Source organism: Dryobates pubescens, chromosome 35 (genome assembly GCF_014839835.1).
Source record: "Dryobates pubescens isolate bDryPub1 chromosome 35, bDryPub1.pri, whole genome shotgun sequence".
Taxonomy (NCBI): domain Eukaryota; kingdom Metazoa; phylum Chordata; class Aves; order Piciformes; family Picidae; genus Dryobates; species Dryobates pubescens.
In genome coordinates this window covers 2,476,767-2,490,164 of record NC_071646.1, presented here as the reverse complement: position 1 = coordinate 2,490,164, position 13,398 = coordinate 2,476,767, and the positions used below count along the sequence as shown (strand labels likewise).

Sequence of the window (13,398 nt, the reverse complement as noted above, 5' to 3'; positions counted from 1 at the left end):
AGGCAGAGCAGGGCAGCATTTCCATGTCACTCTGCAGCAGAATTCTCAGCCACCTGTCCCCACCTCCAGCAGAGAACATTCATCTCCAGAAATCAGGAGGGCTGTGGCAACAACATCAAGGGGGGGCTCCTGCATTCAGGGTGACAAATGTGTCCAGCAGGCAGGGACATAATTGCTTGGAGCTGGGAGGACTTGCTGCTGGTTTCATGAGCCTGGAACTTGTCATCTTTAGATTCAGGCAATTTGCAAGAGGGGCTAATCAATGGCACCTGAGGAAGGGGCAAAGAAGAACAGAAATGGTGCCAAAGGCATGGGATTTTGGTGCTTTGGGGTTTTAAGCCCCCCTTTCCCCCAGGGCGATGCAGCAGTTTTTCAGTCATGCTTCTAACCATGCCCCAGGGACTTGGGAAGGGAATTTTCTTTGCCCCTTTCCCAATGAAGAGGCATTTTAGGGCTGAGTCCAGGCATGGGGTGTGTGTACCCCCTCTCCCAGTTTGTACCATTAACCTGCTGCTGTGGGTTTGGAGATGAGCTGCACCCTCCCTTTCTCAGCTCCTTTTGATCTCAGCAGATGACAGAAGGGATTTTTATCAGGAGCTGCTGGAGCTGGCCCTGACACACACTGGCTCCCTTCACAGGGTGACTGAGAAACCTCTGCCTTGCCAAGCAGCCAGTGGGGGGAAACAGAAGCAGCCTTCACAAACCTACAGTGCAACACAGAAATCACATTTCATTTCCTCCCCTTGGCCCCCTCCCCATCACAGCTTGAGATGGGTTCAAGGGGCAGGCAGGTTAAGAGGAAATAGGTCCTGGTATGCAGAGGTCAGCTAGGAAGCAGGAATGTGATTAGTCACAGGGGCAGCATGGGTGTCCCTTGCAGATATTTAGAGGCAGCAGGGAAGAACAATACCCTGAGGACACTTCAGAACTTTGGCTTCATCCACCCTTGCTGCAGGAGAGCTGAAGAAAGCCTGCACAGCTCCAGGCAGTCAAACTCAGAGCCTGTGGAGGCATCCTCCCCTCCCCTGCCAGCAGCTTGGGCCTGGCTGAGCACAAACCTCTTAATGACTGCAAGCAAGAAGCAATTTTGGCTTTACAGAGCATTTCCAAACTGAAAGCAAAGCACTTCAAAGCCCACATGCTGCTCCAGCTTTCATTCAGAAGGTTGGCACACCATAAACTGGGGGGGGGGGGGGGGGGGGGGGGGGAGTCCAGGTAGGTTACACATCAAAACAGGAGCCCTGCTCTTGACATCTACACCCAGGAGCCTTTCTGTTTGATTTCTTCCCTGACCTGACATTTAGACTGTTAAAAACCTTCTCCTCTGCAAACAGGAGGCAGACAGGTTTCTATGGAAACTTGGATGCAGGGTTTAAGCCTGTTTGGCCAACAGGATTTGCCCATACCATGAAGGGAAAGAAATCTCCCTTTGTTCTGACACTACCCAGCAAATCCATATTCAGTTCTGGCTGCTGCCCCCTGACTAATGCCCTCTGGGTAGGCAACACATTTTACATGCTCTGAAGTTTGTTTGTTGCTGCCCCCATCAAAGCCTGTGCTCATGCACATCAGCTTGGTCTGCACTGAAGCCACAGAGCTGAACCACCATGGAAATGAAACTTCTGCCCAGCCTGGCAAGGCAGTCAGGTGGGAGGCACAGGGCTTGAGCCCAGCACAGATTACAGGGGAGAGGGAGAGGGAGAGGGAGAGGGAGAGGGAGAGGGAGAGGGAGAGGGAGAGGGAGAGGGAGAGGGAGAGGGAGAGGGAGAGGGAGAGGGAGAGGGAGAGGGAGAGGGAGAGGGAGAGGGAGAGGGAGAGGGAGAGGGAGAGGGAGAGGGAGAGGGAGAGGGAGAGGGAGAGGGAGAGGGAGGAGAGGGAGAGGGAGAGGGAGAGGGAGAGGGAGGGGAGAGGGAGCGGGCGGGGGAGGGGGAGAGGGCGAGGGAGAGGGAGAGGGAGAGGGAGAGGGAGAGCGAGAGGGAGAGGGGGAACCAGTGGGCAAATGCTTCATTCTAACAGCCAAGTGATGCACATTAGTGATTCATGAAGCATTTTCCCCTCCACCATTCATCAAGCAGCCAGGGAGGTCAGGACAAAAATAAACCAGATTCATAAAACATGAGTCTGTCCTCTCTGCAGCAGGGATCCAAGCTGCCTCACTCAGGAGGGTGCAAGAGCCTGGCTGGCTGCAGTAATGAGCAAGCCTGAGACTCACTTTCTCCCAGGGTCTTCTGAAGAAGGTCATGCTTGGCTTGGAGCTTTGTGATCAGGTTCCTGCCTTCCAGATACTCCTTCATTTTCTGTGAGGGGGATAAAAAAACACAGAACCCAAGAGCATCAGTGGACAAGTCACTTCTTTAAGGCCTGCCTGGATGTGGCTCTCAGCAGCCTGCTCCAGTGGGAGGTGTCCCTGCCCATGGCAGGGGGGTGGGAACTGGCTGAGCCTTGAGCTCCCTCCCAACCCCCAACAATTCTATCATTGCATCTGCAGGTTACTGGGTTGGGAATTCAGTGCTAAGCACAGAACCACACTGCAATTCCCAGTGCAAAGGGGGGAACCAAATCCTCCTGCTTTCTGTGGATTGAAGGCTGGACTCGATGATCTCTGAGGTCTCTTCCAACCTTGGGGATGCTGTGACACTGTGAAGCTTGAGGAGGGCAGATTGAGGCTGCAGAGGAGGAAGAAATTCTTCACAGTGAGGGTGGGGAGACACTGGAACAGGTTGCTGTGGATGCTCCCTCCCTGGAGGTGTTCAAGGCCAGGCTGGGTGAAGCCTTGAGCAGCCTGGGCTGGTGGGAGGTGTCCCTGCCCATAGCAAGGGGGTTTGGGACTGGCTGAGCTTTCAGGTCCTTGCCAACCCTGACCATTCCATGAATCTCTGACCACAGGCAGGTACATCTGAGGCTGGATCCCTACAGGCCTGCAGGGCAATTTCTGCTGCTCCCCCCTGGGCTCAGCTGAAGGTTTGGCATCTGAGGAGCTGTCACAAAGGCTCCTCCTCTCCAGGCAGGGGTGGGATGGAAATTGCACCTCACAGGCAGCTGAATGAGCAATCTGTTTCAACCAACTAAAAAGCTGCTTCTGTGCTTATTCTCTCACTTAACCTCTCTCACCCCACTTGCCTTCTCCAGCGGTGGCTCTGCCTCCACGCTGGATGAGGTGCAGGGGTGCAGGGCACAAAACAAATACACATCCTCTGGAAGTGCAGATTTGCTCCCTCACTGGAACACTACACAACCAGGCAATTGCTTTTCCCACTGGTTTCTGATTGTACACAGCTCTGCAAATGCTCTTTCCTCCCCCTTTTCCCCTCTCTCTATTTGATTCTCCCCTCTTTCCCCTTCTCTTCATTTGATTTCAGTTCTTGCCTTCACCTTTCCCCAGGTCTCATAGAATCCTAGAAGAGTTTGAGAGGATCTTAAAGATCCTCCAATTCCAGCCTGGGACTGGATGAAGCAACCAAGTCTAGTTGAGAGGTGTGCTGGCCCGTGGGAAGGGAGGTTGGAGTAGATGGTCCCTGAGGTCACAGAATCCCCAAGGTTGGAAGAGAGCTCAAAGCTCATCAAGTCCAACCTGGCACCACAGACCTCATGACTAAACCATGGCACCAAGTGCCACATCCAATCCCCCCTTGAACACCTCCAGGGATGGGGACTCCACCACCTCCCTGGGCAGCACATCCCAATGGCCAACCACTCTCTCTGGGAAGAACTTTCTCCTCACCTCCAGCCTAAACCTCCCCTGGCACAGCTTGAGACTGTGTCCTCTTGCTCTGCTGCTGCTTGCCTGGGAGAAGAGACCAACCCCCTCCTGGCTACAACCTCCCTTCAGGGAGTTGTAGAGAGCAAGAAGGTCTCCCCTGAGCCTTCTCTTCTCCAGGCTAAGCAACCCCAGCTCCCTCAGCCTCTCCTCCCTTCCAACCTGAGCCATTCTGTGATGCTACAGCAAAAGATTCCCAGAGGAATGGTTTAGTTGTCAGGGCAGTGTTAGCTAATAGGTTGGACTTGATGATCTCTGAGGTCTTTTCCCACCTGGCTGATTGATTCTATGAATGACTGAAGCAGCCAGCAGCACAGGAGGAATGATTTTTGTCTGTTTGGAAGCACTGGATGGCATGGGAGTGAATGCAACAGTTAAACACACAGCCAATTTAGGAGCCAAAGAAAGAACCCATACAGCCTGGCATGAAATTCCCTGGGGAAAGCTCTTATCACCTTGCAAAATTGCAGTGACTCAATTAAAAGCTTCTGTGAGCTGAAATGGGAAGATGATAACAACACCACCAAGATGAAAGAGCCAAATGTCCTTTGTACTCTGGATTCAGTCTGACAATTGCTGTTTACAAGCCATTAGGTTCCTGCTCAGCCAATTCCTTTGTAGAGGCAGAAGAAATCCAATTTCCCACTGCTTCTCCCCAGCCTAAATGTGGCTCAGGAGAAGTATCCCAACAGCTTTCTGTGGCTCTCCACAGCCCCAGCCCACAGGACTGGGGAACCTCCTCCTCATAGCTGCTCTTCCTCAGCTTCTACTTTCTGCAGCTCCCTGGAGAGGAGGTTGGAGTGAGGTGGGGGTTGGCTTCTTCTGCCTGGTGGGAAGTGAGAGGAAATGGCCTGAAACTGTGCCAGGGGAGGGTTAGGTTGGAGATGAGGGAAAGTTTCTTGGCTTCAAGAGTGGTCAGGGGTTGGCACAGGCTGCCCAGGGAGGTGGTGGAGTCCCCACCCCTGGAGGGGTTCAAGAAATGTGTGGCCATGGTAGCTGGGGCCACGATTCAGTGGCCATGGTGGGGTTGGGTTGATGGCTGCACTGGATGACCTCAGAGATCCTTTTCAATCCAAACAGGTCTATGATTCTGTGACACCTGTGCTGGGGCACATGTGCTCCAAGCACAAGATGCTTCCCTTGCCTGCTCAAACTCCATCCCAGAGGCGTTAGGGTAAGGTGACAGCAGCATCTTCCCTCCCCTCACCTGTCAGCACCAGCTCTAAACACATCACACAGTGCTGACAGTGAACTCCTTACTGTGAAGTAGAACTGCTCTGTCTCCTGCTGGTTGGCTCTTCTCTTGGCAATGCTTGGCTTGCTCATGAAGGTTTCTGAGACAGTGGATTTCACAGACTCCATGGAGTTGCTGTACTGAAAGCAGTCAGAGACATCAAAGTCCTCTATTGTGACTATGTCCTGGATTGTCTGGAGTGTGGCTTCCATTGTCTTCTTCACCTGCCCAGCAAGAATGAGCAAGAATGAGCAACCTGGGCTAGGGCAAGGTGTCCCTGCCCATGCCCAGGGGTTGGAACTAGATGATCTTAAAGGTCTCCTGCCAGGGAGTTGGAATTAGATCATCTGTAAGGTCCCAGGGCAGGGAAGATTGGAACTGGGTCTTTAAGGTCTCATGGCAGAGGCTTTGGAACTAGATGATCTTTAGTGACTCATGGCAGGGGGTTGGAACTAGATGGTCTCTAAGGTCCTGTGCCAGGGGGTTGGAACTAGATGGTCTTTAAGGTCCCATGCCAGGGGGTTGGAACTAGATGGTCTTTAAGGTCCTGTGCCAGGGGGTTGGAACTAGATCTAGATTAACTTTCAGGTCCCATTGCAGGGAGATTGCAACTTAGATCATCTCTAAGGTCCCATGCCAGAGGGTTGGAAGTAAATGGTCATTAAGGTCCCTTCCAACCCAAAACAGTCTGGGATTCTGTGAATGAGAGCACTTAACAACTGCAGGTAGTATGTCACAAGTAACAAGCAGAGGTAGGAAGTACCCTGGAGCCTTATGCTAATGGACAGCTCTCACTGGTTCCACATCCTCTGTACACAGCTGCAGTGCCTTTCCTCCTCACAGAGCTGCTCCAGGCCCCTCAGCATCTCTGCAGCCTCCCCTGGGGTCTCTCCAGTGGTTCCCTGTCTCTCCTGAACTGGACACAGCACTCCAGAGTAGCCTCACCAGGGCAGAGCAGGGGGGAGCAGGCTCCTGAAGGATCCTCTCCACAGCCCCAGCTTTCACAGGAGATCAAACACCAATGAACTGCTGGCCCCAGCTGGCTTCCTCCTGAACTTTACTACAAGTCTTCAGCAAGAGGCTCACAGCAAGGAGATTCCTCCTTAACTAAGCCCCCCTGGAAGTGCTCAGAGGGGTGCTGCTACCTGGCTGAGTGCCTCACCTCCTCGTTTTCAATCTTAAGCGTGGATAATCGAGACTGCAGCTGCTGGCACCTCTGCACTAACTCACTCTGGACTGGCTGCTGGGCACATATCTGGGACTCCTGGAAGAGAAAGAGCATCACTTTTAGAGGGCTAAGGAAGAAAAAGACATCATCAAGAACACTGCAATTACTTCAGTCAACCATCACAAGCAAACACCTTCCAAAGGGCTTCATTTTAAAGCCCTGCAAGCCCTGGATTTCCATCAGTGGAAAAGGTCCAGGTGGCACCAACCTGCAGCTCCCTTCCTGACTGGACTGGAAAGGCAGCACAGAAAGAACATCAAAGAAACCAGACCCAGAGTAAGCTCAGCATGTGTTCTGAAAGGCTGAAGGTGTTTCATCACACAGAGGAGGCTAAACCACGCTGCACATCAAGGAGAATTTGGGTCACTGGGATGCTGGGCAGGAGGCTGAGCTCACTCAGCTGAGCAGCCTGCACACTACAGCTGCCAGCACCATTCATTATTTAATGGACTGAGGGGAGGAGAAATAAGGAACCAGGGTAGGGACCTGTTAAACAGGCCAGAACTGTGGGCTTCCCTGGACTGCTGAGGATTTGAGGGGCTGGAGTGTGTCCAGAGAAGGGCAGCAGAGCTGGGGAAGGGGCTGGAGAACAGGGCAGCTGAGGGAGCTGGGGGTGTTCAGCCTGGAGAAAAGGAGGCTGAGGGGAGACCTCATTGCTCTCTACAGCTCTGTGAAAGGAGGCTGAAATGAGGTGGGATTTGTCTCTTATCCCAAGGAACTAGTGATAGGAGAAGAAGAAATGGCCTCAAGTTCAGCCAGGGGTTTAGGTTGGGGATTAGGAAACGTGAAGTGAATAGAATAGAATAGAACAGAATAGAATAGAATAGACCAGGTTGGAAGAGACCTTTGAGATCTGTTCCTGATCCAGGCCAGGATGCCATTGGCCTTCTTGGCCACCTGGGCACACTGCTGGCTGATGTTCAGCCTACTATCAACCAGCACCCCCAGGTCCCTTTCTGCCTGACTGCTCTCAGCCACTCTGCCCCCAGCCTGTAGCACTGCCTGGGGTTGCTGTGGCCAGTGTGCAGAACCTGGCACTGGGATGTGCTCAGTCTCCTGCCCTTGGCCTCTGCCCATCTGTCCAGGTCCCTCTGCAGAGCCTCTCTACCCTCCAGCAGCTCAACTCCTGCCCCCAGCTTGGTGTCGTCTGCAAGCTTACTGCTGATGGACTCAATGTCCTCATCCAGAGGGCCCTCCTGGCAGAGGAGGAGCATGAACTGACCATGTCACCCATGTGAGGCTGGAACTCAAACTTCATGGGTGGGCAGAAGACATTGTTGTACATCTCCATCAGGCGCTGCTTGTCGCTGTTGGCGTCCAGGTTCTCCACGGCGTTCTCGATGGCGTCCAGCCCCTCGTGCTTGGACTGCTCCAGGTTGAGCTCGGCAGACAGGAACGTCCTGAGAGCTCTGTTGAGGCTGGCATGGTAGCCCAGGTCACAGCACTGCTGGAAAAGGCACACAAAGTCCAGATGAATGAGCAAAGAAATGGGAGAGGAAAAGGCTTCTGAAGCCCAAGGGGCAACAAGTCGAGTTTCACGGCCTCCTGGGTACCTCAGCTGTGCCACACCTCTCACTGAGCACACAGCCATCCTGACTCAGGCCTAAAGAGATCTTCAACCTCTAACCCCACACAGAATTTCAGCCTCTGACCCCACACAGAATTCCAGCAGTCATAGAATGGCTTGAGTTGGAGGGGACCTTGGAGATCACCAAGCTCCATCGAGTCACTGTGATTCTGTGAGTTACAGTCGACCTCCAAGTACAGCTGAAACCATTGCAACCCTTCCTGGAGGCCTCAGAGTTTGTCTCATGCTGTTGAAACCCCAAAAAGCAGCCTAAAACCTGAGCATGCTCAGTGCCTCTCCTGGAAAAGGGCAATGGTTAGAAACTAGAGCTGGGCAGGTTAGATTGGCCATGAGGATGAAGTTGTTGACAGTGAGGGTGGGGAGACACTGGAGCAGGTTGCCCAGGCTGCCTCCTCCCTGGGGGTGTTCAAGGCCAGGCTGGATGAAGCTTTGAGCAACCTGGGCTGGTGGGAAGTGTCCCTGCCCATGGCAGGGGGTTGGAACTGGATGATCTTTGAGGTCTCTTCCAACCCACCCCAACCCATCCCATGACTCTGTGATTCTAACTTTAGTTTCAGAACTGGAAACACTCCCCAGGAAGAAAGAATCCCTTAAATAATGAACCCTTGAATCATTCAGAGTGAGAAGAACACAATGAGCTCAAGCACCACCCAGGGAAACATGAGACAGGATTTGGATGGGCTGCAAAGGTTGATTGTTCCACCCAAGACACAGCAAACTGCTTCTCTCTTGGGTGTTCCAGGAAGCAGGAACAGGACCTGTGCAGCACAGGCACAAAGCCCAGAGCCACCCAAAAAAAAACACCCCCCAAGCAACACTCAGCTGGGATGACTTCACTGCTGGGGTGAAAGAGAGGAGCAACAACCTGCAGGCAGCCAATGCTCATGGTCAAGAATTTCCTGGCTAGTGCTGCCACCAGGATGATGTCACTGGAAGACAATTAAGCAGCTTCATCTCCACTGCAGCCAAGCCCTCATGCTTCCAGCAGGGAGAAAGGCATTTGTCATGAGCTGATCAGAAACAGCCTCCATTTTTCAGCCATCTAAGAAAGCAATGGAGGAGGGAAGCCACCTCCTTGGAATGACAAGTGGGATTACACAGGCAGGGAGAATATCCAAAGAGAAAGAGGCCATCTGCCTGATTGCTGTGCTGCTATGTAAGCAGAATGCACAGGAAGGCTCCTCCCCAGCCAGCAGTTGGGGCTCATCACAGTCATTGTGTGCAAATGGGGGGGGAAAGGGGAGGGGAAGTGGGGAGGAAGGGCAGGAAAAGAGGGGGGGAGGAAGGGCAGGAAAAGAGAAGGGGAGGAAGGGCAGGAAAAAAGGGGGGGGAGGAAGGGCAGGAAAAAAGGGGGGGAGGAAGGGCAGGAAAAAAGGGAGGGAGGAAGGGCAGGAAAAAAGGGGGGAGGAAGGGCAGGAAAAAAGAGGGGAGGAAGGGCAGGAAAAAAGGGGGGGAGGAAGGGCAGGAAAAAAGGGGGGGAGGAAGGGCAGGAAAAAAGGGGGGGAGGAAGGGCAGGAAAAAAGGGGGGGAGGAAGGGAGAAATAAAAGGAGGAGTGGAGGGAGGGAGAAAGCAGAGCAAGTGCTGCACCATCCCCTGCTTGCAGAGGAGTTCTGCCACCATGTGCTGCTGTGCCAATGAGCTGTGGCAGCTGTGGAGCCTTGTGGCAGCAAAGAAGCTGCAGTTGCAGCCTAGGCTGGAGGCAGCCAATTAAAGGACATTAAACCCAATCAGAAAGAACAGAAAGTAGCCAAAAAAAGCCACAAAAGAGGCTTGATTGAGAATCTGCAGGTGGGGAGGCTGCCCTGGATCAGCAGCCCCTCCAAGCTGCCTCCCTTCTCCACATCTGGTGCAGGGCCATCCTCTGCAGGCAGCCTGGGGAGAAGCTGGGCCAAGATTCCAGCCAGGAGCAGCAGCAGCTCGGCTGGGACAGGAGCAGTCGCTGCTGGTCCCCTCCTGCTGCAGGACAGGGGGGCTGCACACCCATCCAGGCTGAGCAGCTTGTCCTCCCTGCACTCCCCCTCCTCCCAGCACACAGAACCAGAGAGCTGTTTGAGCTGCAGAAGGCCTCTAAGAGCATCCAGCCCAGCCACCAACCCACCACCACCACAGCCACTAAGCCATGACCCCAAGTGCCATGGCCACAGGTTCCAGGGATGGTGACCTCAGCACCTCCCTGGGCAGCCTGTGCCAATGCCTTGCAGTACAGAAAGGGTTCCTAAGATCCAGCACAACCAGACTGGGAAGGAAAGGTGGTGAAAGCACAAGAGGAGCTCACTGGTGGGGCTGGGAAGGCAAACAGGAGCTAATATTTCACCCCCCAGCTCAGGACAGTGAAGAGTGAAGTAATTTGGCCTTGTGTTACTGACCCTGCTCAAGGGTCTGCAGCACAGGGCTGGTGAGGAGCAGCTGTGGGAGCTGGGGTGGTTTAGTCTGGAGAAGAGGAGGCTGAGGGGAGACCTCCTGGCTCCTGAAAGGAGGTTGGAGCCAAAGTGTGCCCAGAAACACCAAACACCACTCAGCAGCAGGGCAAGAAAGGAGGCTGGAGCGAGGTGGGGGTTGGTCTCTCACCCCAAGGAACGAGTGATAGGCCAGGAAGAAATGGCCTGAACTGTGCCAGGGGAGGGTGGGGTGGGAGACCAGGACAAACTTCTTCCCTGCAAGAGTGGTCAGGGGCTGGCACAGGCTGCCCAGGGAGGTGGTGGAGGTGTTCCAGGAACCTGGGGCCATGCTTTGGTGGCCATGGTGGTGCTGGGTTGATGGCTGGGCTGGATGACCTCAGAGGGCTTTTCCAGCCTTATTGATTCCCTGATGCAAACCATTTTGCAGCCCACTCCCCCCCCCCCAACTTGAACACTTGGGCAAGCCCACCACATCCCACCTCTAAGTGGCAGCCACCTCCCTCCATCCCCTTGCTGGGCTCTATAAATCTTTGATGGAATCATTCTCTGAGGAAATCAATTTCTTATCAGACTTTAATGCTAACTGATTCGAATTCACTGCCCAGCACCACAGCTGATTAACCCTTTGCCAGGCAGCAGGTTTCAAGCAGGCCCCCAGTAGAGGATTTGGTAGGAGACAGAACACATCCAAGTGCCAGGTTCTGCACTTTGGCCACAGCAACCCCAGGCAGTGCTGCAGGCTGGGGGCAGAGTGGCTGAGAGCAGCCAGGCAGAGAGGGACCTGGGGGTAGTGGTTGATGGTAGGCTGAACATGAGCCTGCAGTGTGCCCAGGTGGCCAAGAGGGTCAATGGCATCCTGGCCTGCATCAGGGGCAGTGTGGCCAGCAGGAGCAGGGAGGTCATTGTGCCCTGTGCTCAGCACTGCTGAGGCCACACCTTGAGTCCTGTGTCCAGTTCTGGGCTCCTCAATTTAAGAAGGACATTGAGAGACTTGAAGGTGTCCAGAGAAAGGCAACAAAGCTGGGGAGGGGTCTGGAGCACAGCCCTGGGAGGAGAGGCTGAGGGAGCTGGGGTTGCTTAGCCTGCAGAAGAGGAGGCTCAGGGGAGACCTTCTTGCTCTCTACAACTCCCTGCAGGGAGGTTGGAGCCAGGTAGGGGTTGGGCTCTTCTCCCAGGCAATCAGCACCAGAAGAGGACACAGTCTCAAGCTGTGCCAGGGGAGGTTTAGGCTGGAGGTTAGGAAGAAATTCTACATAGAAAGAGAGATTGGCCCTTGGGATGTGCTGCAGGGAGGTGGTGGAGTCACCCTCATTGGAGGTGTTTAGGGGGAGACTTGATAGGGAGCTTGGTGCCATGGTTGAGTTGATTAGATGGTGTTGGGTGATAGGTTGGACTTGGTGATCTCAAAGGTCTCTTCCAACCTGGTCTGGTCCATTCCATTCCATTCCATTCCATTCCAGGAGGAAGGGAATGATAACAAGTCAGTCATCTGTTTTAAAATGCAGGTCACATTGGGAAGGGAGAAGGCTGAGATCCTGGAGCAGAGAGTGATGGAAGAGCTGCTCCTGGAAGAGCAGAGCAAGCCTGAGGACTCACACAGGGAGTCTTTAATCTGCTTTTAAATTCTGTCCCAGTGACCCTTTGCTAACTGTGAGTCAATGCAAACTTCCCCATTACTGTAGTATTTCATTAGCATCAAAGAGCTGCCTCAGCCCCCAAAGCCAGGGAATTCAAAACTACTGGGCTGTGTCAGGAGCAATTTATTGCTCTGCACTCAGGAGGGGGAATTAACTCAGTGCTCTCCTTCCACTCCCACTGCAAGGGGAAACAGAACACGCTGCAGGGCCAGGACAGGCTGATGCTGTCTGCCCCACCACCAGCCACTGATCAAGAGCTGTGAGGATGGGGTTTCCCTTGTGCTCCAAAACTCAGCACCATCAAATGGTCAGAGCAAGGGAGAGAGGGAAGAGCTGGCTTGAAAACCACACATCTTCATTCCATGCACTGGGCACAGAATGGCTCAGGTTGGAAGGGACCTCTGAGATCATCTGCTCCAAGCTCCCCACCATGGGACACCTCTCAGCTGCTCAAGGCCTCATCCAGCCTGGCCTTGAATACCCCTAGGGAAGAGCCATCCACAGCCTCCCTGGGCAGCCTGTTCCAGAGCCTCACCACCCTCCTACTGCAGAACTTCTTCCTCAGCTCCACTCTAACCCTGCTCTGCCTCAGCTTCAAACCATTCCCCCTTGTCCTGTCTCCAGACACCCTCAGGGAAAGTCTCTGCAGCCTTCCTGCACCCTTCTATGTATTCTCTTGTTCTGGTGCTGGGTGCCAGGGAGAAGAGACCAACCCTCACCTGGCTCCAACCTCCCTGCAGGGAGTTGGAGAGAGCAAGAAGGTCTCCCCTGAGCCTCCTCTTCTGCAGGCTAAGCAACCCCAGCTCCCTCAGCCTCTCCTCCCAGGGCTGTGCTCCAGACCCCTCCCCAGCTTTGTTGCCCTTCTCTGGACACCTTCAAGTCTCTCAATGTCCTTCTTAAACTGAGGAGCCCAGAACTGGGCACAGGACTCAAGGTGTGGCCTCAGCAGTGCTGAGCACAGGGCACAATGACCTCCCTGCTCCTGCTGGCCACACTGTTCCTGAGGCAGGCCAGGATGCCCTTGGCCTTCTTAGCCACCTGGGCACACTGCTGGCTTATGTTCAGCCTACCATCAACCAGCACCCCCAGGTCCCTCTCTGCCTGGCTGCTCTCAGCCACTCTGCCCCCAGCCTGCAGCACTGCCTGGGGTTGCTGTGGCCAGTGTTCAGAACCTGGCACTTGGATGTGTTCAATCTCAATTGATTTTTGCTTTAACTCAGACAATCTGCACAGGTTCTGACTGCTGATTCTGGCTTTGTGTTTGAAAATTCACTCTCATCCTGTGCTCAGAGCAAGTAAAAAGAGTTATCAATCTGCCTTGAAAAATCATATTTTAAGTCACACAACCACCACTGGTTCCAGCTGCTGATTTTCAGTCCCTCAGCACCAAAGGCATCAAGAGAAAGCTATGTTCCCTTCAGCTGAGCAAGGAGCTAACCAAAATGCCAATCAAAACCCCCCCACAGCTCAGTGAAGCAGGCAGCAGGAAGAGAGCCCCAGAAGCAGGCAGGATTGGGAGACAGCCTCCCAGAAGTGAAACCCACCTCTAGGTGC

The 13,398-nt window shown here is 53.9% G+C and overlaps 1 protein-coding gene across 3 annotated transcripts in view; it reads right to left on the bottom strand.

The window, feature by feature from the left end:
• The window catches only part of SRGAP2 (SLIT-ROBO Rho GTPase activating protein 2), a 120,806-nt gene that overhangs the window by 26,268 nt on the left and 81,140 nt on the right, over positions 1-13,398 (bottom strand). For 2 of the 3 annotated variants that reach the window (XM_054176386.1, XM_054176388.1), the window contains exons 7-10: positions 7,442-7,666; positions 6,154-6,255; positions 5,018-5,215; positions 2,213-2,297 (exon numbers count right to left, since the gene is read on the bottom strand). In XM_054176386.1, the coding sequence (XP_054032361.1) occupies positions 2,213-2,297; positions 5,018-5,215; positions 6,154-6,255; positions 7,442-7,666 (610 nt within the window). The remainder of the gene's footprint in view (positions 1-2,212; positions 2,298-5,017; positions 5,216-6,153; positions 6,256-7,441; positions 7,667-13,398) is intronic. The other variant, XM_054176387.1, reaches the window with a different exon arrangement.